Source organism: Parastagonospora nodorum (genome assembly GCF_000146915.1).
Source record: "Parastagonospora nodorum SN15 chromosome Unknown scaffold_8, whole genome shotgun sequence".
NCBI classification, from domain to species: Eukaryota; Fungi; Ascomycota; class Dothideomycetes; order Pleosporales; family Phaeosphaeriaceae; genus Parastagonospora; species Parastagonospora nodorum.
In genome coordinates this window covers 1,262,643-1,283,683 of record NW_001884556.1, presented here as the reverse complement: position 1 = coordinate 1,283,683, position 21,041 = coordinate 1,262,643, and the positions used below count along the sequence as shown (strand labels likewise).

At 51.4% G+C, this 21,041-nt stretch overlaps 11 protein-coding genes across 11 annotated transcripts; 8 read left to right on the top strand and 3 right to left on the bottom strand.

The window, feature by feature from the left end:
* Window positions 1–187: 187 nt before the first annotated feature.
* Window positions 188–3,702, bottom strand: SNOG_06058 (hypothetical protein; the record flags this gene model as incomplete). Its single annotated transcript, XM_001796394.1, has 4 exons — window positions 188–2,087; window positions 2,238–3,013; window positions 3,071–3,549; window positions 3,573–3,702. The coding sequence occupies 4 exons, from the start codon at window positions 3,700–3,702 to the stop codon at window positions 317–319; spliced, it is 3,156 nt and encodes a 1,051-aa protein (XP_001796446.1). The 3' UTR covers window positions 188–316.
* A 540-nt stretch (window positions 3,703–4,242) lies between these two features.
* On the top strand, window positions 4,243–5,148 carry SNOG_06057 (hypothetical protein; the record flags this gene model as incomplete). The annotated part of the gene is made up of 1 exon (XM_001796393.1): window positions 4,243–5,148. One exon carries the CDS (start codon window positions 4,243–4,245, stop codon window positions 5,146–5,148), a length of 906 nt encoding a protein of 301 aa, XP_001796445.1.
* A 599-nt stretch (window positions 5,149–5,747) lies between these two features.
* On the top strand, window positions 5,748–6,024 carry SNOG_06056 (hypothetical protein; the record flags this gene model as incomplete). The annotated part of the gene is made up of 2 exons (XM_001796392.1): window positions 5,748–5,865; window positions 5,921–6,024. The coding sequence occupies 2 exons, from the start codon at window positions 5,748–5,750 to the stop codon at window positions 6,022–6,024; spliced, it is 222 nt and encodes a 73-aa protein (XP_001796444.1).
* Window positions 6,025–6,495: 471 nt separating this feature from the next.
* SNOG_06055 (hypothetical protein) lies at window positions 6,496–8,666 on the top strand (the record flags this gene model as incomplete). The annotated part of the gene is made up of 3 exons (XM_001796391.1): window positions 6,496–7,033; window positions 7,083–7,233; window positions 7,292–8,666. The coding sequence occupies exons 1-3, from the start codon at window positions 6,871–6,873 to the stop codon at window positions 8,664–8,666; spliced, it is 1,689 nt and encodes a 562-aa protein (XP_001796443.1). The 5' UTR covers window positions 6,496–6,870.
* A 603-nt stretch (window positions 8,667–9,269) lies between these two features.
* SNOG_06054 (hypothetical protein) lies at window positions 9,270–10,522 on the top strand (the record flags this gene model as incomplete). The annotated part of the gene is made up of 2 exons (XM_001796390.1): window positions 9,270–9,687; window positions 9,717–10,522. 2 exons carry the CDS (start codon window positions 9,270–9,272, stop codon window positions 10,520–10,522), a joined length of 1,224 nt encoding a protein of 407 aa, XP_001796442.1.
* Window positions 10,523–12,750: 2,228 nt separating this feature from the next.
* SNOG_06053 (hypothetical protein) lies at window positions 12,751–13,292 on the top strand (the record flags this gene model as incomplete). Its single annotated transcript, XM_001796389.1, has 3 exons — window positions 12,751–12,820; window positions 12,876–12,990; window positions 13,043–13,292. The coding sequence occupies 3 exons, from the start codon at window positions 12,751–12,753 to the stop codon at window positions 13,290–13,292; spliced, it is 435 nt and encodes a 144-aa protein (XP_001796441.1).
* A 67-nt stretch (window positions 13,293–13,359) lies between these two features.
* On the bottom strand, window positions 13,360–14,436 carry SNOG_06052 (hypothetical protein; the record flags this gene model as incomplete). Its single annotated transcript, XM_001796388.1, has 1 exon — window positions 13,360–14,436. The coding sequence occupies one exon, from the start codon at window positions 14,434–14,436 to the stop codon at window positions 13,360–13,362; it is 1,077 nt and encodes a 358-aa protein (XP_001796440.1).
* Window positions 14,437–14,788: 352 nt separating this feature from the next.
* On the top strand, window positions 14,789–16,198 carry SNOG_06051 (hypothetical protein; the record flags this gene model as incomplete). The annotated part of the gene is made up of 3 exons (XM_001796387.1): window positions 14,789–14,943; window positions 14,995–15,802; window positions 16,025–16,198. The coding sequence occupies 3 exons, from the start codon at window positions 14,789–14,791 to the stop codon at window positions 16,196–16,198; spliced, it is 1,137 nt and encodes a 378-aa protein (XP_001796439.1).
* Window positions 16,199–16,931: 733 nt separating this feature from the next.
* On the bottom strand, window positions 16,932–17,238 carry SNOG_06050 (hypothetical protein; the record flags this gene model as incomplete). The annotated part of the gene is made up of 2 exons (XM_001796386.1): window positions 16,932–17,135; window positions 17,197–17,238. The coding sequence occupies 2 exons, from the start codon at window positions 17,236–17,238 to the stop codon at window positions 16,932–16,934; spliced, it is 246 nt and encodes an 81-aa protein (XP_001796438.1).
* Window positions 17,239–17,865: 627 nt separating this feature from the next.
* SNOG_06049 (hypothetical protein) lies at window positions 17,866–19,268 on the top strand (the record flags this gene model as incomplete). Its single annotated transcript, XM_001796385.1, has 4 exons — window positions 17,866–18,041; window positions 18,091–18,685; window positions 18,735–19,089; window positions 19,183–19,268. 4 exons carry the CDS (start codon window positions 17,866–17,868, stop codon window positions 19,266–19,268), a joined length of 1,212 nt encoding a protein of 403 aa, XP_001796437.1.
* A 345-nt stretch (window positions 19,269–19,613) lies between these two features.
* SNOG_06048 (hypothetical protein) lies at window positions 19,614–20,835 on the top strand (the record flags this gene model as incomplete). Its single annotated transcript, XM_001796384.1, has 3 exons — window positions 19,614–19,718; window positions 19,770–20,441; window positions 20,497–20,835. 3 exons carry the CDS (start codon window positions 19,614–19,616, stop codon window positions 20,788–20,790), a joined length of 1,071 nt encoding a protein of 356 aa, XP_001796436.1. The 3' UTR covers window positions 20,791–20,835.
* Window positions 20,836–21,041: the final 206 nt, after the last annotated feature.

The window sequence follows — 21,041 nt, the reverse complement described above, 5'->3', positions numbered from 1 at the left end:
GATGGGGGGAGGAGGAACGGGTTGGTAGTGCAGGATGGGAGGCTTTGTAGGGTTTGGGAATAAAGGGTGGAGGATAGGTTTGCTGGGAAATGGGTTGGCGGTCGGAGGTGCGTGAAGTTGGGCAATTATGCAGATACGAGTGTGATGTGTTCAGGGAAGGCACTGTGGATTACAACATAATTTTCTGACTTGAACGTCCACCAAAGGTTTAGGCTTAATGCATCCAGTACTACCTGTTCTATCAATGCCGTGTAACAAGAAAATATCGATAGAAATGGTAACCCTAGCAGCTCACACCATCAGTCCTGTACGACACCTAACACTGTGGCGATCGCGCTTCAACTTGTTCGGATTTGCTCTTCCTCAAGAATCCAGCCCAATCAGCTTTCTCCCCAAGCTTGTCCACGCCAATCACTCCATCCCCTTCAGTCCACCCCTCCCACTTCTCCAGCCCAAAGAGATGCCTCATCGTAGGGCGACCATGCGGACAACTCCACGGCTTGTCCATGCTGCCCATGTGTCTCACAATCTCCCTCATACGCGCAGTCTTCAGTGTCTTGCCTATCATGACAGAGCTCCTGCAAGCGCGACTAGCGAGCAGTTTTCGAACCTTACTAGGGCGCGGAATATGTGTTGACGTCGCCATGGTAGACGAGGGAGGATTGTCAAGAATGAGTGCCAGGAGTTCTTCGAGATCCGTGGGCGTGAATGTGACTTCCTTCGACATGGGGAGTGATATGAGTTTGGCGCGGTGCCCGGAGTCGAGATCATCTGCTGTATCCATTTCGACGACGAATCCATTAGCTGTAAGGGCATGCTCGTTGGCAAGTATGATTTCCTCCTCAACGGCTGTTAATTCAAGGGGGTGTGGATGCACGAGACGCTGCGAGACCAAGGTTGTCGTAGCCGAGAGGCGCTCGAAGTTGTACTTTTCGTCGCTGGCATGCTGATCGATGATGAACAAATCGGATGTGGGTGAGGTCGTGGTGGGAGGCCGAACGGCGATGATGAAACCCAGGTTGAACTGCCCGATTATGCGCATTTCATTAAAGTCAGGCTTCGTCACTGTGAGACTGAGACGTTCCTCGGGGTCTTCTTTGTTAAGCTGGGTGCTAGTTGGCAGGACTGTTGCTTCCAAGTTGCTCGCTGAAGCGTCAATGAGGGATTCAAGATTCCGTAGATGACGGGTGATTGAGCCCACATCCGTTTCAATGACTCGCTCGAGATTTAGAGTCTGATACTTCTTGGGCGACACCTTGAACAGTTTAGTTGCGCGCTTCAGATTCGCCTCAGTAGGTCTAGCAGCAGCTTCCTCAGCCTCAGCGACTAGCTTTTCGACCATGGCTTCCTCGCGCCGCTTCTTCTCGTCTTCGTCAACATATTCATCGTCTGATTCATTAAGGTCTGCAGCTACCATCGGCTCTGCTTCGACGTCGATTTCTTCGTCTTCGACTACCTTGTCTTCCGGCCGATGTAATGGCGGAGGAGCGCTCGATGAAATAGCTAGATCATCTGCTATGGGCTCTTCAAAAGCTTTTGACGGCAATCGCTTCCGAGGCGACGGTGAGCGTGCTGGCGCATCGGGCATGCTACTATCCTCGCCTTCTTCTACCTCGCCATGGCTACTTTCAGCTTGTGTACCAGGCGCCGCGTACCCACGTAAGGTTTCGACAAACAGTGGCTGTTTTGGATTCTGATCAAGTGGTTTGCCAGACAGAGAGAACTTCGGCGTATGGATCCTCGCTCGCTTGGCTGATCTTGATTGACCTCCAGAACCAATAGTTGAGATCGTCGTCACATCCCCAATCGTAATTGTGGCCTTTTGGGACGGCGTACGCATGGGGCGCATGCGATCGAACGCGTTTTGTATAGCACTCTGGGACAGCGTCGTTTGTAGTGTCTGCTTGATGGACGGGATCGGCTCTTCCGACTCTTCGTGCTCTGCTGACGCCCGGTCTCGCTGTGTCGGTCGGTTGTGTTGAGATGCCATACGCGCATTGAAGTCCTGGACCGCTTTCGATTGCTGTGCTGAACGAATAGGGACAGGAGATGCATTCGCATCCGGCTCGAACAGCGGAGACTGTGACCTTGGAGGAGGTGAGGTGGGAGACGTGACTTGCTCCTGCTCTGGCATTGCATTGCGTTGGTGGACTACTGAATGAAACACCCGCTCTTCTGTTGTTTTGTCACTTTCCGGAGAGCTATCTCGCCTTGTTCTAGGAACAGGACGAGCACGCCTATCCTCAGCGTCTCTCCCGACAAATTGCTCAATGAGACTGGCTTTGACAAACCCAGGGAGAGGGGCTGCACCGATAGCATCCTTGGAAGTGGGGATGCTGGGCTCAACTGGGCGAATTATGGGTACTGCAGCTGGTTCCTCGGAGTCGCTACGCTCGTCGACCATGAGTGTGGCCGTACTTTCTCGTGGCACAAGTGTAGGTGTCTTGAACGCAGACGCTGGTGTCTTCTTCACCGAAAGTTGAGCCTGAGGCACACTTTGATCATGCCCCTCGAAAAGATCTAGCAATGCTTCTTTGAGGCTCTCTAGTAGGACGACCTGATCGTGCAGCATGATTGTCCTCTTGTCTGGGCTGACGTTCACGTCATATGCATTGGTGTCAAGCTGAATGTCCGCGAAAATAAATGGCGACTGCGTGATGTTGTACGACTTGTACACTTCATTGATCGCTTTAGCAACCTGAGGCAAGTTGCATGGCCGAGAGTTGACGAAGAACATTTGCCGGTCAGGAGTCAGACGACCCTCGCCCACCACCGGACGTGAAATATGGCCAACTAGCTTCACAGTGCGCGAGCCGGGGTCCTCCTGTGTGCTCCAATTGCGCGCAGTCTGTGTCGAACCAGGTCGATTGGACGCGTCCATTTCGAATTCGAGATTGAGGGGAATCAGCGCGCTGATCGTCTTCGCGCCGTACACATTAGAGATGTTGTCTCTGGTGCTCGCATTCGAGTTGGTAGAAAATGCTATGGTCTTCTTTCTGGAATCTGTCAGCCGCTGCGATCGTATGTCATGCATCTTTCTGCTTTACCCTTTCGGCACAAGGTTGCTCACTGTGAACTTCACGCCCACACTGATACACGCATACGCGTTGAGCAGCTGTAATACCTTGTTGTACTCGCGCTTGATGTTCTTCTCGAGCTCCTTCCGCCTTACGGGGAGGTTGTAGAATAGTGTCTCCACCACTACAGTGGTTCCCTGCTTGGCCGCTACAACAGACGTACCCTTCAGCTTTCCCGACTGCTCAAACTCCAGCTTGGTGCCTTTCGATCCATCCGTAGGTCTGGCGGTGATGATGTGGAAGTTTGAGAGGGCGCATAACGACGACAGTGCCTCGCCACGGAAGCCAAAGGTCTGCAACGAGGAGAGATCGTCATACGAGGAGAGCTTCGATGTGTAGTGCTTCAGCGCGATTGTTTCGTAGTCGTCAGGAGATATGCCGCCACCGTTGTCCTGCACTTCGATAGCATCAAGACCGTTGTTCTTAAATCGGACCTCTGCATCGCACGTCAGTCTTCGCCCACCAACGACGCCTGTGCGGGGCGAAAGTGCATACCGACCGTAGTGGCGCCTGCATCGATGCTGTTCTCAACGAGTTCTTTGCAAACCGACTGCAAGTCAACGATGACCTGCCCTGACTGGATCTGGTGCACGGAACGGCCCTCAATGGGCTTGATCGAGGCCATGTCATTCCATGTCCATGTCGTCCATGCCTCGAAAAGCACAGAGTGACAGGTGACTGCGTGCTACCGAGACGCGACGCGTTCAAAGCGGGGCGCGCTAAGACTGCGGGCAGGCCCCGTACCAGTACCATATACACTCAGTTTTATCGAGACGCATGCACAATGTCATCCCCTATGTCTCTGTCAGACGTTGCAGGCGGCGATTTTCTATCAGATGATTCGATGGACACAGAGGAGTTTGAGCAGCAGTTTACCAGGGTCACTTCTCCTGAATTAGATGCTGACCACACTCCGGCTACGATGGAGCAACTATGCGCTTTGGAAAGAGAGCTTCGTGAAAAACGGCGCAGGTATGATCCATCCACTATCTCTTTACATGTATCAATCCTCAGACGCCTCGAATCCAAGTTAACAGGCGAAAGAGTCTTGCAGTTACGACATGAATATGAGCAAGCTGTCCAAGATGAGCAGTCTCTCGCATCCGCGATTGAAGATGATCTGGCATTTCATGGCGCTTCAGAATGTCTCGAATTAACTGAGATGATGTGCGACATATTGCCCGTTGAGCTGCGCGAGATGATTTACCGATTTCTGTGTATCGAGGAGCAGCTCATACCTGTCGGACCATACTTTCATTTCAGGCCCTACTCAGAATATAGGCCACTTGATGGTCTGGCTTCTGCTCTGTCCAGCGGCCGAGACCAGATTGATCATACTGAGAAACCAGACCCTACCATCTTGATGCCGGACAGCCACATATTCAACTACAAGTACGTGGGCCTTGCTGTTGCTGCTGAGATGCAGGCAGCGTATTTCGCCAACAACACATTCTCCATATGCGATGTCGAAGACGGTATTGCTGAGTTCTTCCAAGGTGTCATCTCCCTAGATGCAGGTGGGGCAATAGGCATCCTCAACATGCCTGGAGATACGTCTGCGATGAGCCACATGCGCATGTCAGTCAGAGCCTTCAAACTCGTTCGCAAGTTACAAATTCGCCTCAAGCTTGAACACTTTGGACAAGCTGCAGATGCACGGGACCTTCCGCCAGGCCCTATTGGTATACGCGAGAGATATGCCGAGGAACGCAACTTTCTTCGGCAATCTAAGAATGCTTTGCACAAGTTGCAGTCTCTACCGCGGGGCCGTCAGCCATTGCAGCTTGAGTTCATCATCATGACAGACCTATCAGATATCCTACGCGTCGAGGATCGCGAGCGCTGCTTCATCAACATCCTTGAGGCATACAGAAACATGTTTTATGCCATAAAGTATGACCATGAGAATGCCATCATCACTGTAGTACATCATGACGAAAGTGTATCGCCATTTCCGCGAACGTTGTCTGCTTTGTGGAGTTTGACAAAAGAGCAATGGGAACATGTAAGCATATCTCTAGCTGGTTCTCAGGCCCTTTTACGCCATGATGTATCTGTAGCGATTTTCTAACTTGCACCCCAGGAAAAGGCACTGAACCATGGAAAGTCAACCTGGACCGCGGATTTTTACCTCGCACCGGCACTCCTCGATGCCTCAGAAGGGTATGGCGGGTTCCCTGCGTCCGAACAAGCAGCCCTACTCCGGGAAAGATGGGGTATCGAAAACGTGCTTCGCGATAGGGAGCCCAAATTGCCAATAATTGAGGGTAGGTACTGGCCTGTTGGAAATGGTCCGCCTGGTTGGATGTAGAGGTCGTGTGGTTGTCCGAATAGATGCGTACCATGGTTCCATCTACTGATGTAGTCGAAATTTTGAGAAAGGCTACGACCTCACTCTTCCATGGTTCCAGCGTTCAACATGAGCGAATTCTATCAAGAAGGGATAAATCTGTTACTCTCTCAAGGTATTCTCTACGTTATCTCCTCATATCCAAATCACGCTTCAGAAAGCCATATCCTCTTCGAGCTTCTCACGTCTCTTTCTCCGAGCGCGTTCTTGCAACCATACACCTTCACTCCAAGACGGCTTTCTTGAAGGCACTTTGCCGTCGCACCATAGAGTATCACGAATGCTCCTTCAGCCGGCAATCATCACCAAGTTTAGATACCATGCACTACCAAAAGCCAGGAATGACACCTACTGTCGTCGCTGGAATTCGAGACAGTATAGAACTTTGGCGTCCAATTTACGACCAGAAGAAAGATGTTAAGCCTGAGCAGAAGAAAGGTAGAAAGTCCAAGCGGAACCCTTTCAAAGCCGTTAGGAACTGGACTCGAGACAGATATTACGCTGCGCTATGGAGGTGGATGGGCAATGATTGGATGGATTAAGATGGGTCTGTGGCCGTTCGCTACCACAGAGAAGAATGTCCTTCCAGAGTGGTAGCGCATTCTGCACAGTATTCGGGCATCACGTGGCGTTAAGCGGAGTTTCCAACATTTTTGTTGTTGTCCAAGCAGCTGATGGGAAAGCTGTTCCACCGTTGAAGAACAAGCATGTTGTAAGCGCGATCTGCAGGGGAATCTCTGAACCTATCACAGCCGGCAGAGTACGTAGCAACGAATACCATGTCGCATTGCTAAATTGTGTGGCTTATCATGCATCCTGCAGCGATGCAAAATAGTACTAGTCTCCGCCTACACAAACAGGACCGGGTGAAGATGTTCGGGCTATACAACCATCAAGTATTGTAAAAAGATTTTGGTGTTCCATGTTCGCAGATGCTGCATGGCGTACGGGAAAACACGCCGATTGGTCAGGTTCCTGCATCGATGCAAGACATGCGAGGTGCCGGCGGGTGTTAGAACTTTGATTGCTACTTCGTACTTTTCCTTCTCGTACACGCACAGAGCGTTTGCGCATACCTCGCCGCCATCAGCTCACCCCGTGCCGTGTTCGTGTCATCTGTCCGTGATGACCACACTCAATCTGCCCGGATGGCAAGAAGCCGCCAGTCCCGGGCGCCAAGAAGTCGGCGACTAGTCCACTAGTCGTTACTGCGCTACCGAAAGTGCATCGAGTCAATCACATCACTTCAGGGCTTGCAGTGGGCCCATGCTCCGCCGAGATAATTAAACATCGACCCTTTTCCCTATATCCGTGTCCGAGTTTGTCACCAGCACTGAAATATTAGTTTCCAGGCCGGCTGTCCTACAAAAGCCTTTTCTGCGACTTTTGCGCGCTTTCAGACTTACCAACAACCATCGCGCCGCGTTGCCTCAACAATTCAAGATGGCTGTCAACGCCAGCTTTGTTTCGCCTACAGCGGATGCCAAAGTCACCCACATGATGACACAGCTCGACGGCAACAGCATACTCTCGACCATCTACAATGGCCTCAGCGTCTGGAGTGTGCTGTTCACAGTTCTCGCCGTAGCAGTGGCGTATGACCAGTGTATGGACCATGCTACTCAATGCGCCGGGTTCCGCTAACAGTCGCGCAGTCATGTACGTCTACAGGAAAGGCTCTATCGTAGGCCCTGCGTGGAAGGCGCCTTTCATTGGACCATTCCTCGAGTCTGTCAACCCCGACTTTACCAAGTACCACGCAAAATGGGCATCAGGTCCCCTGAGTTGCGTCTCAGTATTCCACAAGTATGCGCCCCCGCTCACAATTTCTGATATGTAACTTCATTGCTAATGCAGTTCTTAGATTCGTAGTCATTGGATCCACGCGCGACATGGCCCGCAAAATTTTCAACTCGCCTGCGTTCGTCAAGCCGTGTGTTGTCGACGCCGCTTACAAGCTCCTCCGTCCCGAAAACTGGGTCTTCCTCGATGGCCGCGCACATGTAGAATACCGTAAGGGTCTTAACAGCCTCTTCACCCGTCAGGCCCTCGAACAGTACCTGCCAGGCCAGGAGGAGATCTACAACAGCTACTTCAAGCGCTGGGTCGAGATCTCGCAGGTGGAGAACAAGGGCGAGCACGTTCCGTGGATGCAGGAGTTCCGTCAATTGATCACCGCTGTCAGCTGCAGAACCTTTGTTGGCCACTACTGCTCAGACGAGGCCGTGAAGAAGATCGCTGATGACTACTATCTGATTACTGCCGCGCTTGAGCTGGTCAACTTCCCCATCATCTTGCCCTTCACCAAGAGCTGGTACGGAAAGAAATCGGCCGACATGGTTCTTGAGGAGTTCTCCAAGTGCGCCGCCAAGGCCAAGGTCCGCATGGCTGCCGGTGGCAAGAAGGAGTGCATCCTTGACTTCTGGGTTGACAACATGATTGAATCCGAAAAGTACCGCAAGAGGATCGAGGCGGGCGAGAAGGTCGACCAGTCTGAAAAGCCTGCCACTGTCATCCGCTGGTTCAGCGACATCGAGATCTCCATGACCATCTTCACCTTCCTTTTCGCCTCGCAGGACGCCACCTCCTCTGCCGCCACTTGGCTCTTCCAGATCATGGCCGACCGACCAGAGTTTCTTGACAAGGTTCGCGAGGAGAACATCCAGGCCAGGAATGGTGACATCCACGCCCCTATATCTCTCGATGCTATCGAGAAGCTTCAATGGACTCGCGCTGTGGTCAAGGAGACCCTCCGCTACCGCCCTCCAGTCATCATGGTTCCCTACCTCGCCAAGAAGGATTTCCCTGTGACACCCGAGTACACTGTGCCCAAGGGTTCCATGATCATTCCCACTACCTACATGGCATTGCACGACGCTGAAGCATATCCCAACCCCGACTCTTTCGAGCCCGAGCGATGGATTACTGGTACTGCTGACCAGCAGACTAAGAACTGGCTTGTGTTCGGTACCGGACCCCACTACTGTCTGGGCCAGACATATGCACAGGCGAACCTGATGCTTATGATCGGCAAGGCCAGTATGTTGCTGGACTGGAATCACAAGGTCACCGACAAGAGCGAGGTGATAAAGGTTTTTGCCACCATCTTCCCCATGGTAAGCTTTTCAACTCGTTTGATACTACCTGAACATTTGCTAACACTTCCCAGGATGACTGCTTCCTCACATTCAAGGACCGAACGTCATAGAGCACCCGATTGTTCACTTCTTCTTTCTTGATGCAAATGCGCGGCGTTTAGCGATTCTTGCATCCACATCTTAGATAAATTCTTGGAGTTCAAAATTTTCCGTGCTTCTTCTCATCGAAAGGGGCACGTTTATCTTCACCTTTTAAAATTAATTATAGGATTGGCGGCTTCACAGGAAGCTGCCCGTGGTCTGAGATCATATGGATCTGGACAGGATAGCAAGCCCACTGTGGGCGGTGACGATAAACGCATCGGGGCTGGGGTAGTAATGTTAGGATGAATGGGAATTTCTAAACGACGACAACTGATTGCCGAATCTTTGAAATCTTGTGACGTGTCTGAAATGAGTAGATGTCGAACAAGCTCCACCTTTGGTTCCCTGACCACTCGCCAAGCCTTTGATCAGGAGCTATGACCACTCAACTTTTGGAAGTCGCGATTCTCCACACTCCACAACCCGACACACCTCACCTCCACGCGCAGCACTGCACTACCACAGCTTTCAGTTTCCAGGGCTGCGCTAATTACATGCAACTAGCTTTCTAGGTCAAAGCGGGATCTCGAACAGAGTCCACCGCTACCCAGTAGTCAGCGCTCTTCAACTGCTCGCACCTCGCACTGCGCGACAACCATTATGGCGCCCGTCCCTTCTCCCACCGACCGCGACCGTGAGCGCGTTGGTCCGCATCCATCGTATATCGAGATTGCCAAGCCCTACATTTTGCAGTCTAGGATACACAAATGTCTTTCAGATATCAACATGAGCGACGCCAAAGAGGACATTGTACGCTTGCAGGGTGTAGCTTGGATTGACCAAGTGCGTCGTGCGCTTCAACTGCCCATCCGCACATTCAACACGGCTGTCACATATTACCATAAGTTCAGGCTGCTCCATTCGGACAACGAGTACAACTGGGCAGACGCAAGTGCCGCGGCACTCTTTACAGCATGCAAGATTGAAGATACCCTCAAGAAGAGTAGAGAGATTCTCTGCGCTCATTGGAACCTGAAAGTCGGACCCGGGGAGAGCTTGAGTAGCGACGATCCGGTATGCATGTAGTCTGGAAATGACCGTACCCAGCTAATGACGAGCAGCGATTTGATAATCACTCCAAGCTCATCATTGGCCTCGAACGCCTCATGCTCGAAAGCGCCAGCTTCGATTTTCGGAATCGATACCCTCAGAAACTTATGGTCAAGCTTGCACGAGCACTCAAGATGGACAAGAACAACGCTTCCAAGACGGCTTGGAACTTGAGCATAGATCTCTACAGGACATTTGCACCATTGAAGCAATCTGCACCAACCATGGCTATTGCATGTATAGAGCTTGCGGCGCGTTTGCATGACATGGACACAACTCGCATCTCTAATACAGGCATAACGAGATACAACAAATGGGCTACCAGCAGAGCTGAAGTTATGGAGACCCTTCTGGACCTTCTGGACCTTTATACCCACCATCGCGGCCTGACGTCTGTTGGACCCTTGTACACACTTGAGACTTTTATCGATATTCGCATCGGACTCAACCAAGAGGCCTCTGCAGCCAATATACCCCGTTACGCTCAGTACGCTTCTGAAGCTGCGGCTGACGGCCAGCTTGGTATCAACGGACTCAAGCCACGCAATGGTATCGATCCTACGAGCCCTCTAACACCTGCTACACCAGGAACTGCATCTCCAGGCAATGCCCAAGCACCAACTTCAGCCATTGGTATTCGCGGACAAAACGGCACTGTTCGATTCATGCTCGACGCAGCCCGCGCCCGCGACGAACGCAATGAAGTCGACCGGTTTCACAAGATTGAAGAGGAAGAATACGAAGTCGAAGTGCCAATCGAGATTCGGCCTGAGGATAGGGACAAGAGAAGCAGAGTGCGTTAAGTAAAAAATGTGTTTTGCGTTGAATTTCTACTTGCTTGCTTCGCGTTCACTGGACATCTGGCCACTTCCGGAACTTAACTAAACCTTATTACCAGGACCATCAAGACCATCAGGACTTCCAATGGCAATCGGACGACGGCCTGGACCATACAGGGGACCCCGCTCCATTGGCACCTGTGGATCGTGGCACTCGAAGTTCCTACAGGGAGAGATTTCGTAAGCGCAGCGAAGCACCGGAGAAAACTACTCATCAAAACCCATCGAGACACTATGGAGACTACAGCGACAAAATCAACTACTTTGGGGAGCTCACCGCTGATAGTAGGAATGCACCACAACGAGCCACTGTTCACCAGCATGCTTTGGACGAACACGTAGACTCGGCGGCGCCTATCGAGTTGCGCAAGGATCAGACGCTATGGAAAAAAAGTTCTCGGAAAGGTCGGGAAAAGCAAAAGGCCAAGACACAAGCCCGTCTCAGTAATGCTCCAAGTAAGTTTCGGCAGCCCGACTGTGACAGAGGTCTCGGTCGGTCTTCTCCATACGCTCCCGAAGGTCCCGAAGGAGTGCTCACGTCTTGGGCCACCGAAACTGGTCATTGGGAAAACGGCCCGAGCCTACAAAGGCAGTCGGCTAATGTTTTCAACGACTTCGATTTTGATCATGGCCGCGCCGGTGAACCCGCTCATGGTCGAGGCCGCGGATCTACTGGGCATAGCCGCCGCGGTAGTCTGAAAAAGGGGCGTGGTGACTTCGTGCAGGACGCCAGCTATGATCAAGTTCCGCGTAGGCCTTCTCATTCATCATATGGTGGAACTAATGCTGGATATAGCCCTCACTATGGTCCATACAGTCCACTTTATCAGTATAGCGAGGGACAATACCCCCAACGTCCCGATAGTCCATTCCGAGAACATAGAATCGATCAAGACTATGGACACGGTCCCGGGAGCGTGACGGATAGGCGAGATGGTTTCGTACGAGAACCAAGCCTTGACTACGATTCACGTAGGCCATCTACTTCCTTCTACGACGACCATGGTACCGAACATCAAACTTGTCAAGATGCGCATCACACCCCACATCGCGACTCAAGAGTCAGTCACGACTCCAATCGCAATGGCAAGCGCGAAGCCATGCCATATGCCACCCGTTTGAGCAATTTTCGCAAGCAGCAGCAACGCACACCCACGAATAAAAAGATGATCAAGCAGTCTAAGCCGTATCGTCGCCCTGAGCAGGCTGTGCAAAGCCGCGATGCAGCTCACGGCGGATTCCCGAAGCGTACTGCAAGCCGCGGACTTGCTCAAGATACGTCAGATTTCGCGCATCCAGATCGAGCATGGTTGTGGTCTCCGGATGAGAAACGCATGCAAGAGAATGGTGGCAGGCCTTCCGCCCACCCCGACTCTTTTTCGATTGAGACGAAGGAGGCAAATAATCATACAAGACAGTCACGCCGACGCCCAACTCCTGTGCGCACACCAGAAGGTCAAACCAGACTGGTATCGCCATCAAATGGCCAGGACTACAGCACTGGTCCAACCCAAGCACCCCAGTCCCGTGGAACAAGTAAAGGTCTCTCAGCGGAAGATGGGCATCAGTGGGCGCGAGGGAGATCTGACGACCAGTCGCGTAGAGGCGGACGTAGATGTGGAAAGGAACGACATTTGAAGCGCAACTACCAAGGTGGGGGTCTTGGCCGCCGCGGTCGCTCCTGAGCGTCTGTATGCTCCACTGGAGAAGGCAGAGAAGCACAGCAGAAACCACCTAGTAGTCGATCCGATGTTCTGAAGCTATTTACAGTTTTGCTAGTTCCGAATGCGTCGGCAACGTCCTAGCTATTCCATGTAGCTGATATCCTGCAGTAGAGGGATATGAAAATGATGTCACGTCACGTGTTTTCGCGTCGTCCGATTTCCGTCTTGCATTTAGGGGCACTATCATTTTAGACACGGACACCACTGACGTTTGTAATGCATCCGAGATTGCACACCGATGTTCGATGCGATCGGACACTAGATAGACTAGGAATACGTGACGCTTTCATCATGATGTCAACATGAAATTAGCCCCAGGGTTCCTGCATGTGTTCACGTAGTGCTACAAAACTGAGATGACCGCACAGTGAACGCGGGGTCAAATTCCAGTGCAACACACAGCTCTGAACACTCTAACATCATCCACTAACTTCTTGCTTTCAATTCCTAGAACGCATCATTTCCATCATGCCTCGTATGGTAGCTCCCCAGCCGGCCGGCGAAGGCTTCCAAGTTGTCCTATCGAAGCCCTTCTCCGGTAAGTACCTAGCATGAGCCCAACAAGGCGGTCAGGAACTCATGATCAAACGCAGGTGCACCAACCCACCAGATCGAAGTAATCGGCGAACTCAACCGCCCCGCCAGCGTGCGCATGACAAACTACAACGGCAATGCCAAGTCCACTGAGAAGAAAGGCGATGTTCCTCAGTACGCTACATTTCTCCCCCTCTCCGCTGCTTGCAAGCTTACGCCTATCCAGGGACGATGTCCGTGAACTCATGACCCTTATCTCGACGCTCCGCGGCTTCCCGTCCGACGACAACAAGGACATTTACAACCTCGACACCAAGCTCGACTTTGCGACTTTCGAAATACAGTGGAGCAACCAGGAAGACGACCCAGCGGCGCAGGGCGAGGTTGGCGGTGAGCAGAAGGATGAGTTCAAGAGGGTGGTTGATAGTGTGGAGGCGTTGGCGAGGCAGTTTGCTAAGCAGGATAGTGCTATTTGAGGGTAGAGAAGACGAAATAGCGTATAAGTTTTTGTGGTTGTGTAGTTGTATTCGCTATATTTAGGATCTAGGCGCCGCCATCATTCGATCTCGTCTCTAGTTTACGTGGTGTCTTTCTAGTCTTCGGTTTATCTGAGTCGACAATGCTGTCCTGTGACTTTGCCTCTAGTTTTCGTGGCTTCTTTCGACTTTCAGGTTCACGTGCGTTCAGGTCTTTTTCTTTCTTGCGTAATTCTTCCTCTTTCTCGTTCAGCTCTTGCTCTCGCTGGTCTAATCGTTTTTCCCTTTCTGTCAAGTTTGCTTCTTTACCATCTGGTTCTTGAGCATCTTCACTCGACTTTTGGCGAGCCTCTTTCTCTTCTGGTTCATTTCCAGCCGTCTCTGACTTCTTTTCGCCCTCATTCTTTTGAATGTTCTCCTTCGAAGGCTCCTCTTGCGGTGGCGCACTATCACCGCCTTCCCCTCCCCCAGCTTCACCAACTCCTCCCATATTCGGCATCATCCCTTTCACGCCTTCCATCCATCCTTCATCTGGTGCCGCATTCCCCCCGTCTTCTTGCAGCTTCTCCAACTCCTTCTCATCCGGCATGTCCTCCTCTTTTACCTGCCCGACCATCTTCTCGAGCGTCTTCTTCTGCTCCTCACTCGCGACCCACGATGGCAAAAAGCTCGTCGCTTTCTTCACTCCTTTGCCAGCCAATTTTCCCATGTCTACCATCGGGCCATGTGCTGCCCCAGCCGCGGCACCAATCCCGCCGCCCAGTCCGCTCGTGATGACGGAAGTCACGCCTCCTACCAACGTCCCTGTCAATGCGCCTAGAGTAGCTGATGGAGCGAGGCCGAGGCCTGCACCGGCAGCCATGCCTTGGAATGCACCAGAGCGAAGATATTTTGCAGTCTTGCCGAAGGACTCGGCTTCGATTTCAGCGTTGACGGCTTGTTCTGTTAATTTCTGGCGCTCGTCGGGGTCGCCTGCAGCAGCTGCAGCATCTCTTAGCTCCTTTGCCTTTTTCTGGGCAGAAGCTGCTGCACCGGCGGCTTTGGAGGATTCTTGACGGATTTCCTGGTCAGAGATTGCGTTTTGCGAGGATTCTGATTTGGACGAAGTTTTTTGATGGCTTTGTTCAGATTTGTTTGCAGACATGTTGCTTACAGGTTATGAGAAATATCTGAAATAGGTGTCGTTGTTTTTATGTATATGTTTTTTTATCCTCTCAGATCTTGTTTGTGATTGAGGCTACGTCATGGACGCTACTGGTACCTAACTCGATATGTAGCATTACAACAGACAAAAGGAAAATCACCAAGAATTAGTTGACAAACAATGGCTGCAGACCTCCCGGTTAATGAAAACATAGGTGTCAGCATAGCCACCATTGACGAACTACTTCCTATAGGGCGTGTCCCCTTAGGTCAACTCGCTTATGCACGACGAGATCCCACGAGTTCCACCTCACTCGCTCCCTCGACCGCATGTTAAACCATCACAACCCATAATGTCGGAAATCGAAGCTAGTCGCACTCAATTGCAGGGAGTCATGGACGAATTCAATGAAATGACAGGGACCATTCGAGACTACAGAAAAGAGCAATTGGAGCTCGAGAAGAAGATTGAATTGTTGAAATTGAAGCGAGAGAGCGAGATTGTGGAGTAATGTTCCAGATACCCAGCATTGGATGTCAGCTGATTGTAGTGATGTAGCAAGTTTAGTTCTCAAATCTTTGCTAAGGGCAAGGCAGACCTGCGTGAGTTAACGGATCGCATCCACGCCAAGTTCCCCATGGAGATCAGAGACTTGGTATATCAACATGTCTGTGTCTTTCACGAGCCTATCATATTGGATGCAACACACCCAGACTGTGTCCCAGTTCCAAAAGATACAGGACTTCACGGGCTGTTGAGCCCCAATTATCTCGATGAAAATACATTCAGGGAAATGTATAAAATCTACTGGTCGTTGAATACATTCGATGTCGAGCTTAGGCCAAGCCTAGACCAACAAGGAAACAAACTATGCGAAATACTGGGTTACGATACTGAGGCTCTCTGGCAAGCTCGCGCGCCACAACAACAGCGACAGCGACTGCAACCATATGATACAATCCGCCATCTCCGAATACACATACCAGCTCCAAAGACACTTGGTAAAGTTACAGTGCGGCTTTCGGAACAAGACTTCAACGTGGAACAACTTTTCATGGCTAGCATTGCCGGACAGCTGGCCGAACTTTATTACTGCGGACAACGAGGGAACACGCGAATTGATTTCATTGTCCATACTCGAATTTCCACTTTTAGGCGGGGTGTCGACCAAGTATTTGGAATCTACGATGACGAGCGACGTTTTGTCAACATACTGGAAGCACTGAAAAGAACCTATACCAAGCTGAAGCGCCGTGGTATCAGGGTATCTCTCAGACTCAGAAACGTTTGCTCGGTTGCTCAGACCCAGACCTGGGACTACACATCACATCTCGTCGACGTCCTGAACGAAGAAAGATGGCGACAGGTGGGTACACAGGCCTTGCCATTATGGTTCTTCACTTACATAGTCAACATAGGATCTCAGAGAACGTGCCGATGCTCGTGATTATCGTTGGGGTCACTATATTCCTCACTTGACATTGAGACACGATCCAGATGGATTTCGGGACATGCTTTGGCAACGATGGCAGTTACGGCACGCTTTGCCATGGCTCGACCCGACGTGGAAACATAAAACACTATAAAGCAATGGATTATCGTATGTGGAAAGATCTCCGTGCTTCCAGGGTGCGCATGTGCAAGGGCAGGCCCACTGGGCAACGCTTGCGTCAAGTCAGATGCTTGGCCAGCCAAGCGGCGATCTAACGAAGCAAGTCAAATGGCAGTGCTTGTTTCAACATTTACAGATGGCATTCTTTGAGTGTGGCACATACAAATGAATAGTTTGGGGATTCGGATGTCTGATTATACTATTTGATAGACCAAAGGGGTACGCTACATTGTTGAGTTCTTGGTCCTCGGTCGTCTTTCCTCAAACGCAACTGTACATGTGCAGTACATATGCAGTACATATGTGGGAACTGTTTATCTTCCGGATAATGATTCATCCTCCTACACACATCGGGAGAACCTGTGTTTGAGTATCCATCGTGGCGCATCGGAGTCTCCTATCGGCCCTCATCAGAAGCCCATGGTACGCGCACGAGATATGTCTTTCCCGCGCCTCAGTATTGTGTATGTGTGGAGAAGATCGATCGGAGACGTTTTCCGAATAATGACATACATGAATATGCTTTGTGATGGGGTGCGACCAGCTTGTGGATACTGATGCTTCGTCCTATCGCAGCTGCTTAACATTGCGTTATCGATATTGCTGATGCTGCGGGTCCGACTGTAGCAACCTATCTTTACCAGAACTCTCAGAAATAAAGACAAAGACTGTTTGGATTATCCAAAAAACGCGACAGCCCGAAATGCACGTCAGTGTGAACAATGCAGATGGGATGCAACAGATCAGCTCGGGGAGCGGTTCCGTTCCGCAACCGGCTAGGAAGCGATTCTCGTTCCCCACGGTATCCCAGCCAGCCCAGAAGCTTCAACAACGGAGACCCCAGATTAGACCGAAATGAGACCTCCCGCTCCACGGTGATCTATCACAGATGATGGCGTCGCGGGGTAGCGAGATTTCGAGCCGCCATCCAGAAGCATGATACACGGTGCTGCCAACGCGAGGCCCGATATATGTACCGACAAACACTGCCGAGGCCCTCCAGAACAACCGTCTTGGTGCCTCTGAAGAGACCGGCGATCATGGCTTGGTTCGGGCTCGAACTTTCTCCACGCTGAGTGGACCACTCCTCCACAACCGCACAGCCATTGAGTGTCGCGCTTAACCACTCGCCGTTAGCACGTGCTCACCCTCCTCTTGGCTTCCTTAGAAGTAGGCGCGATTGCGGCCATGGTCACAGCTGGACCTTGCCTGGTCAATATTTGGTCAGCCAAGATGAGAAGCGTATAAGGGCGGTTGGTGCGGCGTTTCGAGTTGCCTTTTGCACACACGTCCGCCTTCGACTTACGCTGGACGACAGCTGAATTGACAATGAACGGACTTCACGTGCGGAACTCGGCAGAGAAGCCTGCGCCGAGTCACAGCGAGGACCTCAAGCAGGATGTACACCTCGTTGCTGAACATGGGCACGCTGCGACTGATCAGTGAGTGATTGTCATCCACCTGCGATGGTCATCGTATCTAACTTTTCTCCCTCAGATATGGACATGCGCTCGTGCAATTCGACGCCAAAGCCGAGTCGCGGCTAAGACTCAAGATAGACTTGATGATCGTACCTACCGTGGCCGTTTTGTACTTGTTCTGTTTTATTGACCGAGCCAATATTGGCAATGCTCGTCTTGCGGGGCTTGAGAAGGACTTGGGTCTGACGGGCTACGACTACAATGCGGTCCTATCCATCTTCTACATCAGTTACATTCTATTCGAGGTATGTATCAGATCCTTTTTTCTCGCGATCGAATCGATTTTGAATTGCGTTGAAATGTATTTCAATGTTAACTTGATAGATTCCTTCCAACATGGCCTGCAAATGGATAGGCCCAGGCTGGTTCATCCCGATCATAACGCTGTGCTTTGGCATTGCTTCCATCGGCACAGCGTTTGTCCACAACATCCACACCATCTCAGTCGTACGATTCATACTGGGAATATTCGAGGCCGGTATGCTGCCCGGAATCGCGTATTACATGTCTAGGTACAGGATCCCACATTGGCACATGTAGCAGCAAAATTAATATGAGCAGGTTCTACCGCCGGTCCGAACTTGCCTTCCGTTTATCGCTCTACATCGTGATGGCGCCCCTTGCAGGTGCTTTCGGAGGGCTACTTGCCTCGGCGATCCTCACTCTCGACTCTTTCGGTAGCCTCAAGCGCTGGAGGATGATCTTCGCTATCGAGGGCATCATTACGTGCATTCTCGCGATAATCTCGTTTTTCACCCTTACCGACCGCCCGGAGACAGCCCGTTGGCTCAATCAAGAGGAAAAGGATCTTGCGGTCGCTCGCGTCAAGTCAGAACGTGTTGGGCAGAGCGAAGTTGTTGATAAGTTCAACAAGAAGAAGACGGTCCGCGGCATTCTCAACCCTGTCATTTTGGCCACTTCTTTTATCTTCCTTTTGGACAACATCACTGTCCAAGGTCTTGCTTTCTTCACACCGACGATCGTCCGTACTATCTATCCCAAGAACACTGTCGTCTCCCAACAACTCCACACCGTGCCGCCATACATCGTTGGAGCTTTCTTCACAGTCCTCCTTCCGTTCATCAGCTGGCGCATAGACAGACGCACAATTTTGTTCATCATAAGCGCTCCGCTAATGATGATCGGGTACATAATGGTCAGTCACACTACGTTCACATGGTATGCGCATACTAACTTCACATCAGTTCCTTGCGAGCCACAACCCTCAAGTCCGCTATGGCGCAACCTTCATTATAGCATCCGGCGCCTTCTCCTTCGGTGCACTATGTAACGCTCACGCATCCGCCAACGTCGTTACGGATACAGCACGCGCATCTGCCATCGGCACAGTTGTCATGTTCGGAAACGTTGGTGGGCTGATCTCAACGTGGAGCTTCTTGCCATTCGACGCTCCAAACTTCAAGATTGGCAATGGATTGAATCTGGCGACTAGCAGCACGATTCTAATATCGAGTATTGTTCTACTGCTCTGGATGAAGAGGAGCAATAAGAAGAGAGAGACTGTCGATGTGGATCAGGAATTGGCTGGCAAGTCAACAGGCGAGATTGAGGATCTGGACTGGAGACACCCCTCGTTCAGGTGGAGGCCTTGATCTGTTTGACTGCATCAGGTGCTACTAGAGTCCTTGTCAGACCTGCGCAAGTCTGCTGTCTTATGCCAAGGACTCCACGATGTATGTCCTCTTGGACTTAGCATTACATGCAAAGATACAAAATGATTTTAGTGACAAGAACCATGAGCAACAGTACTCCTTACAGAATGACGAGCAAATTAGTGTCTGTTGAACTATGTCATGAGGATCGTGTCGCCTAGTTGTCAGCGCAGCGAAGTTTGGAGTGGGGTCGCAACCTCGGTTCGTTTCGGTCTTCCGTCATCCATCCTTCTGCGCGCACAGCCATGAGTACATCAAATAGTTGTTTCCGTAGCTCAGACAATACATACTCTGTGTACATAAAGTCGCAGCTCAGACCTCCTTGATAGTCGCGCTACATATACACACTGCGCACACTAGATTTGCATTACCTACGCACCTCGCGCCTAGCTCACGAAGCTCTCCACAACAATGCCTTCAGCCATCGTAATCAAGAAAATCGAGGGCAAGCCAGGGAAGGTCTACTACCCGCTCGAAAAGATCACAATTCCCGAGCCAAAACCAAAACAGGATGAAGTACGTTTGTCGCCCCTGAGTACACGCTTCCTCTGACATTCCACCACTCAGGCCGTCATCTCCCTCACAGCCGCCGCACTGAACCACCGCGACCTCTTCATCCGCCAACACTTGTACCCCGGTACAACATTCGGTGTCCCCCTCCTCGCCGACGGCGTTGGCATTGTCACCGCTGGCTCTTCACAATGGCTCAACAAGCGCGTCATACTGAACCCGGGCACAGGCTGGCAAGAGGATCTCGAGGGTCCTGAGGACCCCAAGGGCTACGCAATCATGGGCGGCACCAAGACGAATCCCGCGGGAACGCTGGCGGATGTCGTCACCCTGCATGAGCGTGAGCTGGAGCTTTGCCCCGAGCATCTGAGTGACGAGGAGGCTGCTGCGTTGCCTCTGACGGGATTGACTGCATGGCGCGCGTTCCACGTCAAGTCTGGGAATGCGGTTGCCGGCAGGAATATCTTGGTCACGGGTATTGGCGGTGGAGTAGCACTCATGGTGTTGCTGTTTGGCGTTGCGCAGGGCTGCAATGTCTATGTGACGAGTGGTGATCAGGCGAAGATTGATAAGGCGGTCAAGTTGGGCGCGAAGGGTGGCGTGATCTATAAGGAGAAAGATTGGGAGAAGAAGCTGCAGGGCATGCTGCCAAAGGACCGGAAGTATCTGGATGCGATTGTTGACGGCGCGGGTGGTGATATCGTCAACAAGGGATCGAGGTTGCTCAAGGTACATACTCTCACCACCTCACATTTTGGCAACAAAATGCTAACCCGTTTCGCAGGCTGGTGGCGTCATATCCATCTATGGCATGACCGTTGGACCCAAGATGGACTTCCTCATGAGCGCCGTCCTGCGCAATATCGAAGTCCGCGGCTCGACCATGGGCTCGCGAAAAGAATTTGCAGACATGGTCAAGTTCGTACGAGACAAGAAACTGAAGCCAGTTGTTTCTCGTAGCGTACACGGCCTCGACGTACAGAAGATCGACACACTCTTCGATGACATGAAGAATGCGAGTCAGTTCGGCAAACTCGTTGTCACGCTGGATGGCGCAAAGGCATCGAGTAAACTATGATGTAGCGTGCGTGAAAATCTAAACATGCAGCGATCTTGTCGTTAACCATTGGTAATCAGTTGTGCTGAAAACTCAGTCTATATACCTGTGAAGCAACGTGACATCAGGCGATCGTGAATGCAAATCACTACCCGAACGGCTCAACCCACGTCACATTTGATATCAAATCATGCATAATGGGATTTGGGCGGACATATTAAGAATATCACCTAATCGCAACCCAGGTCCACTGAACTCAGTCTGCAATTATT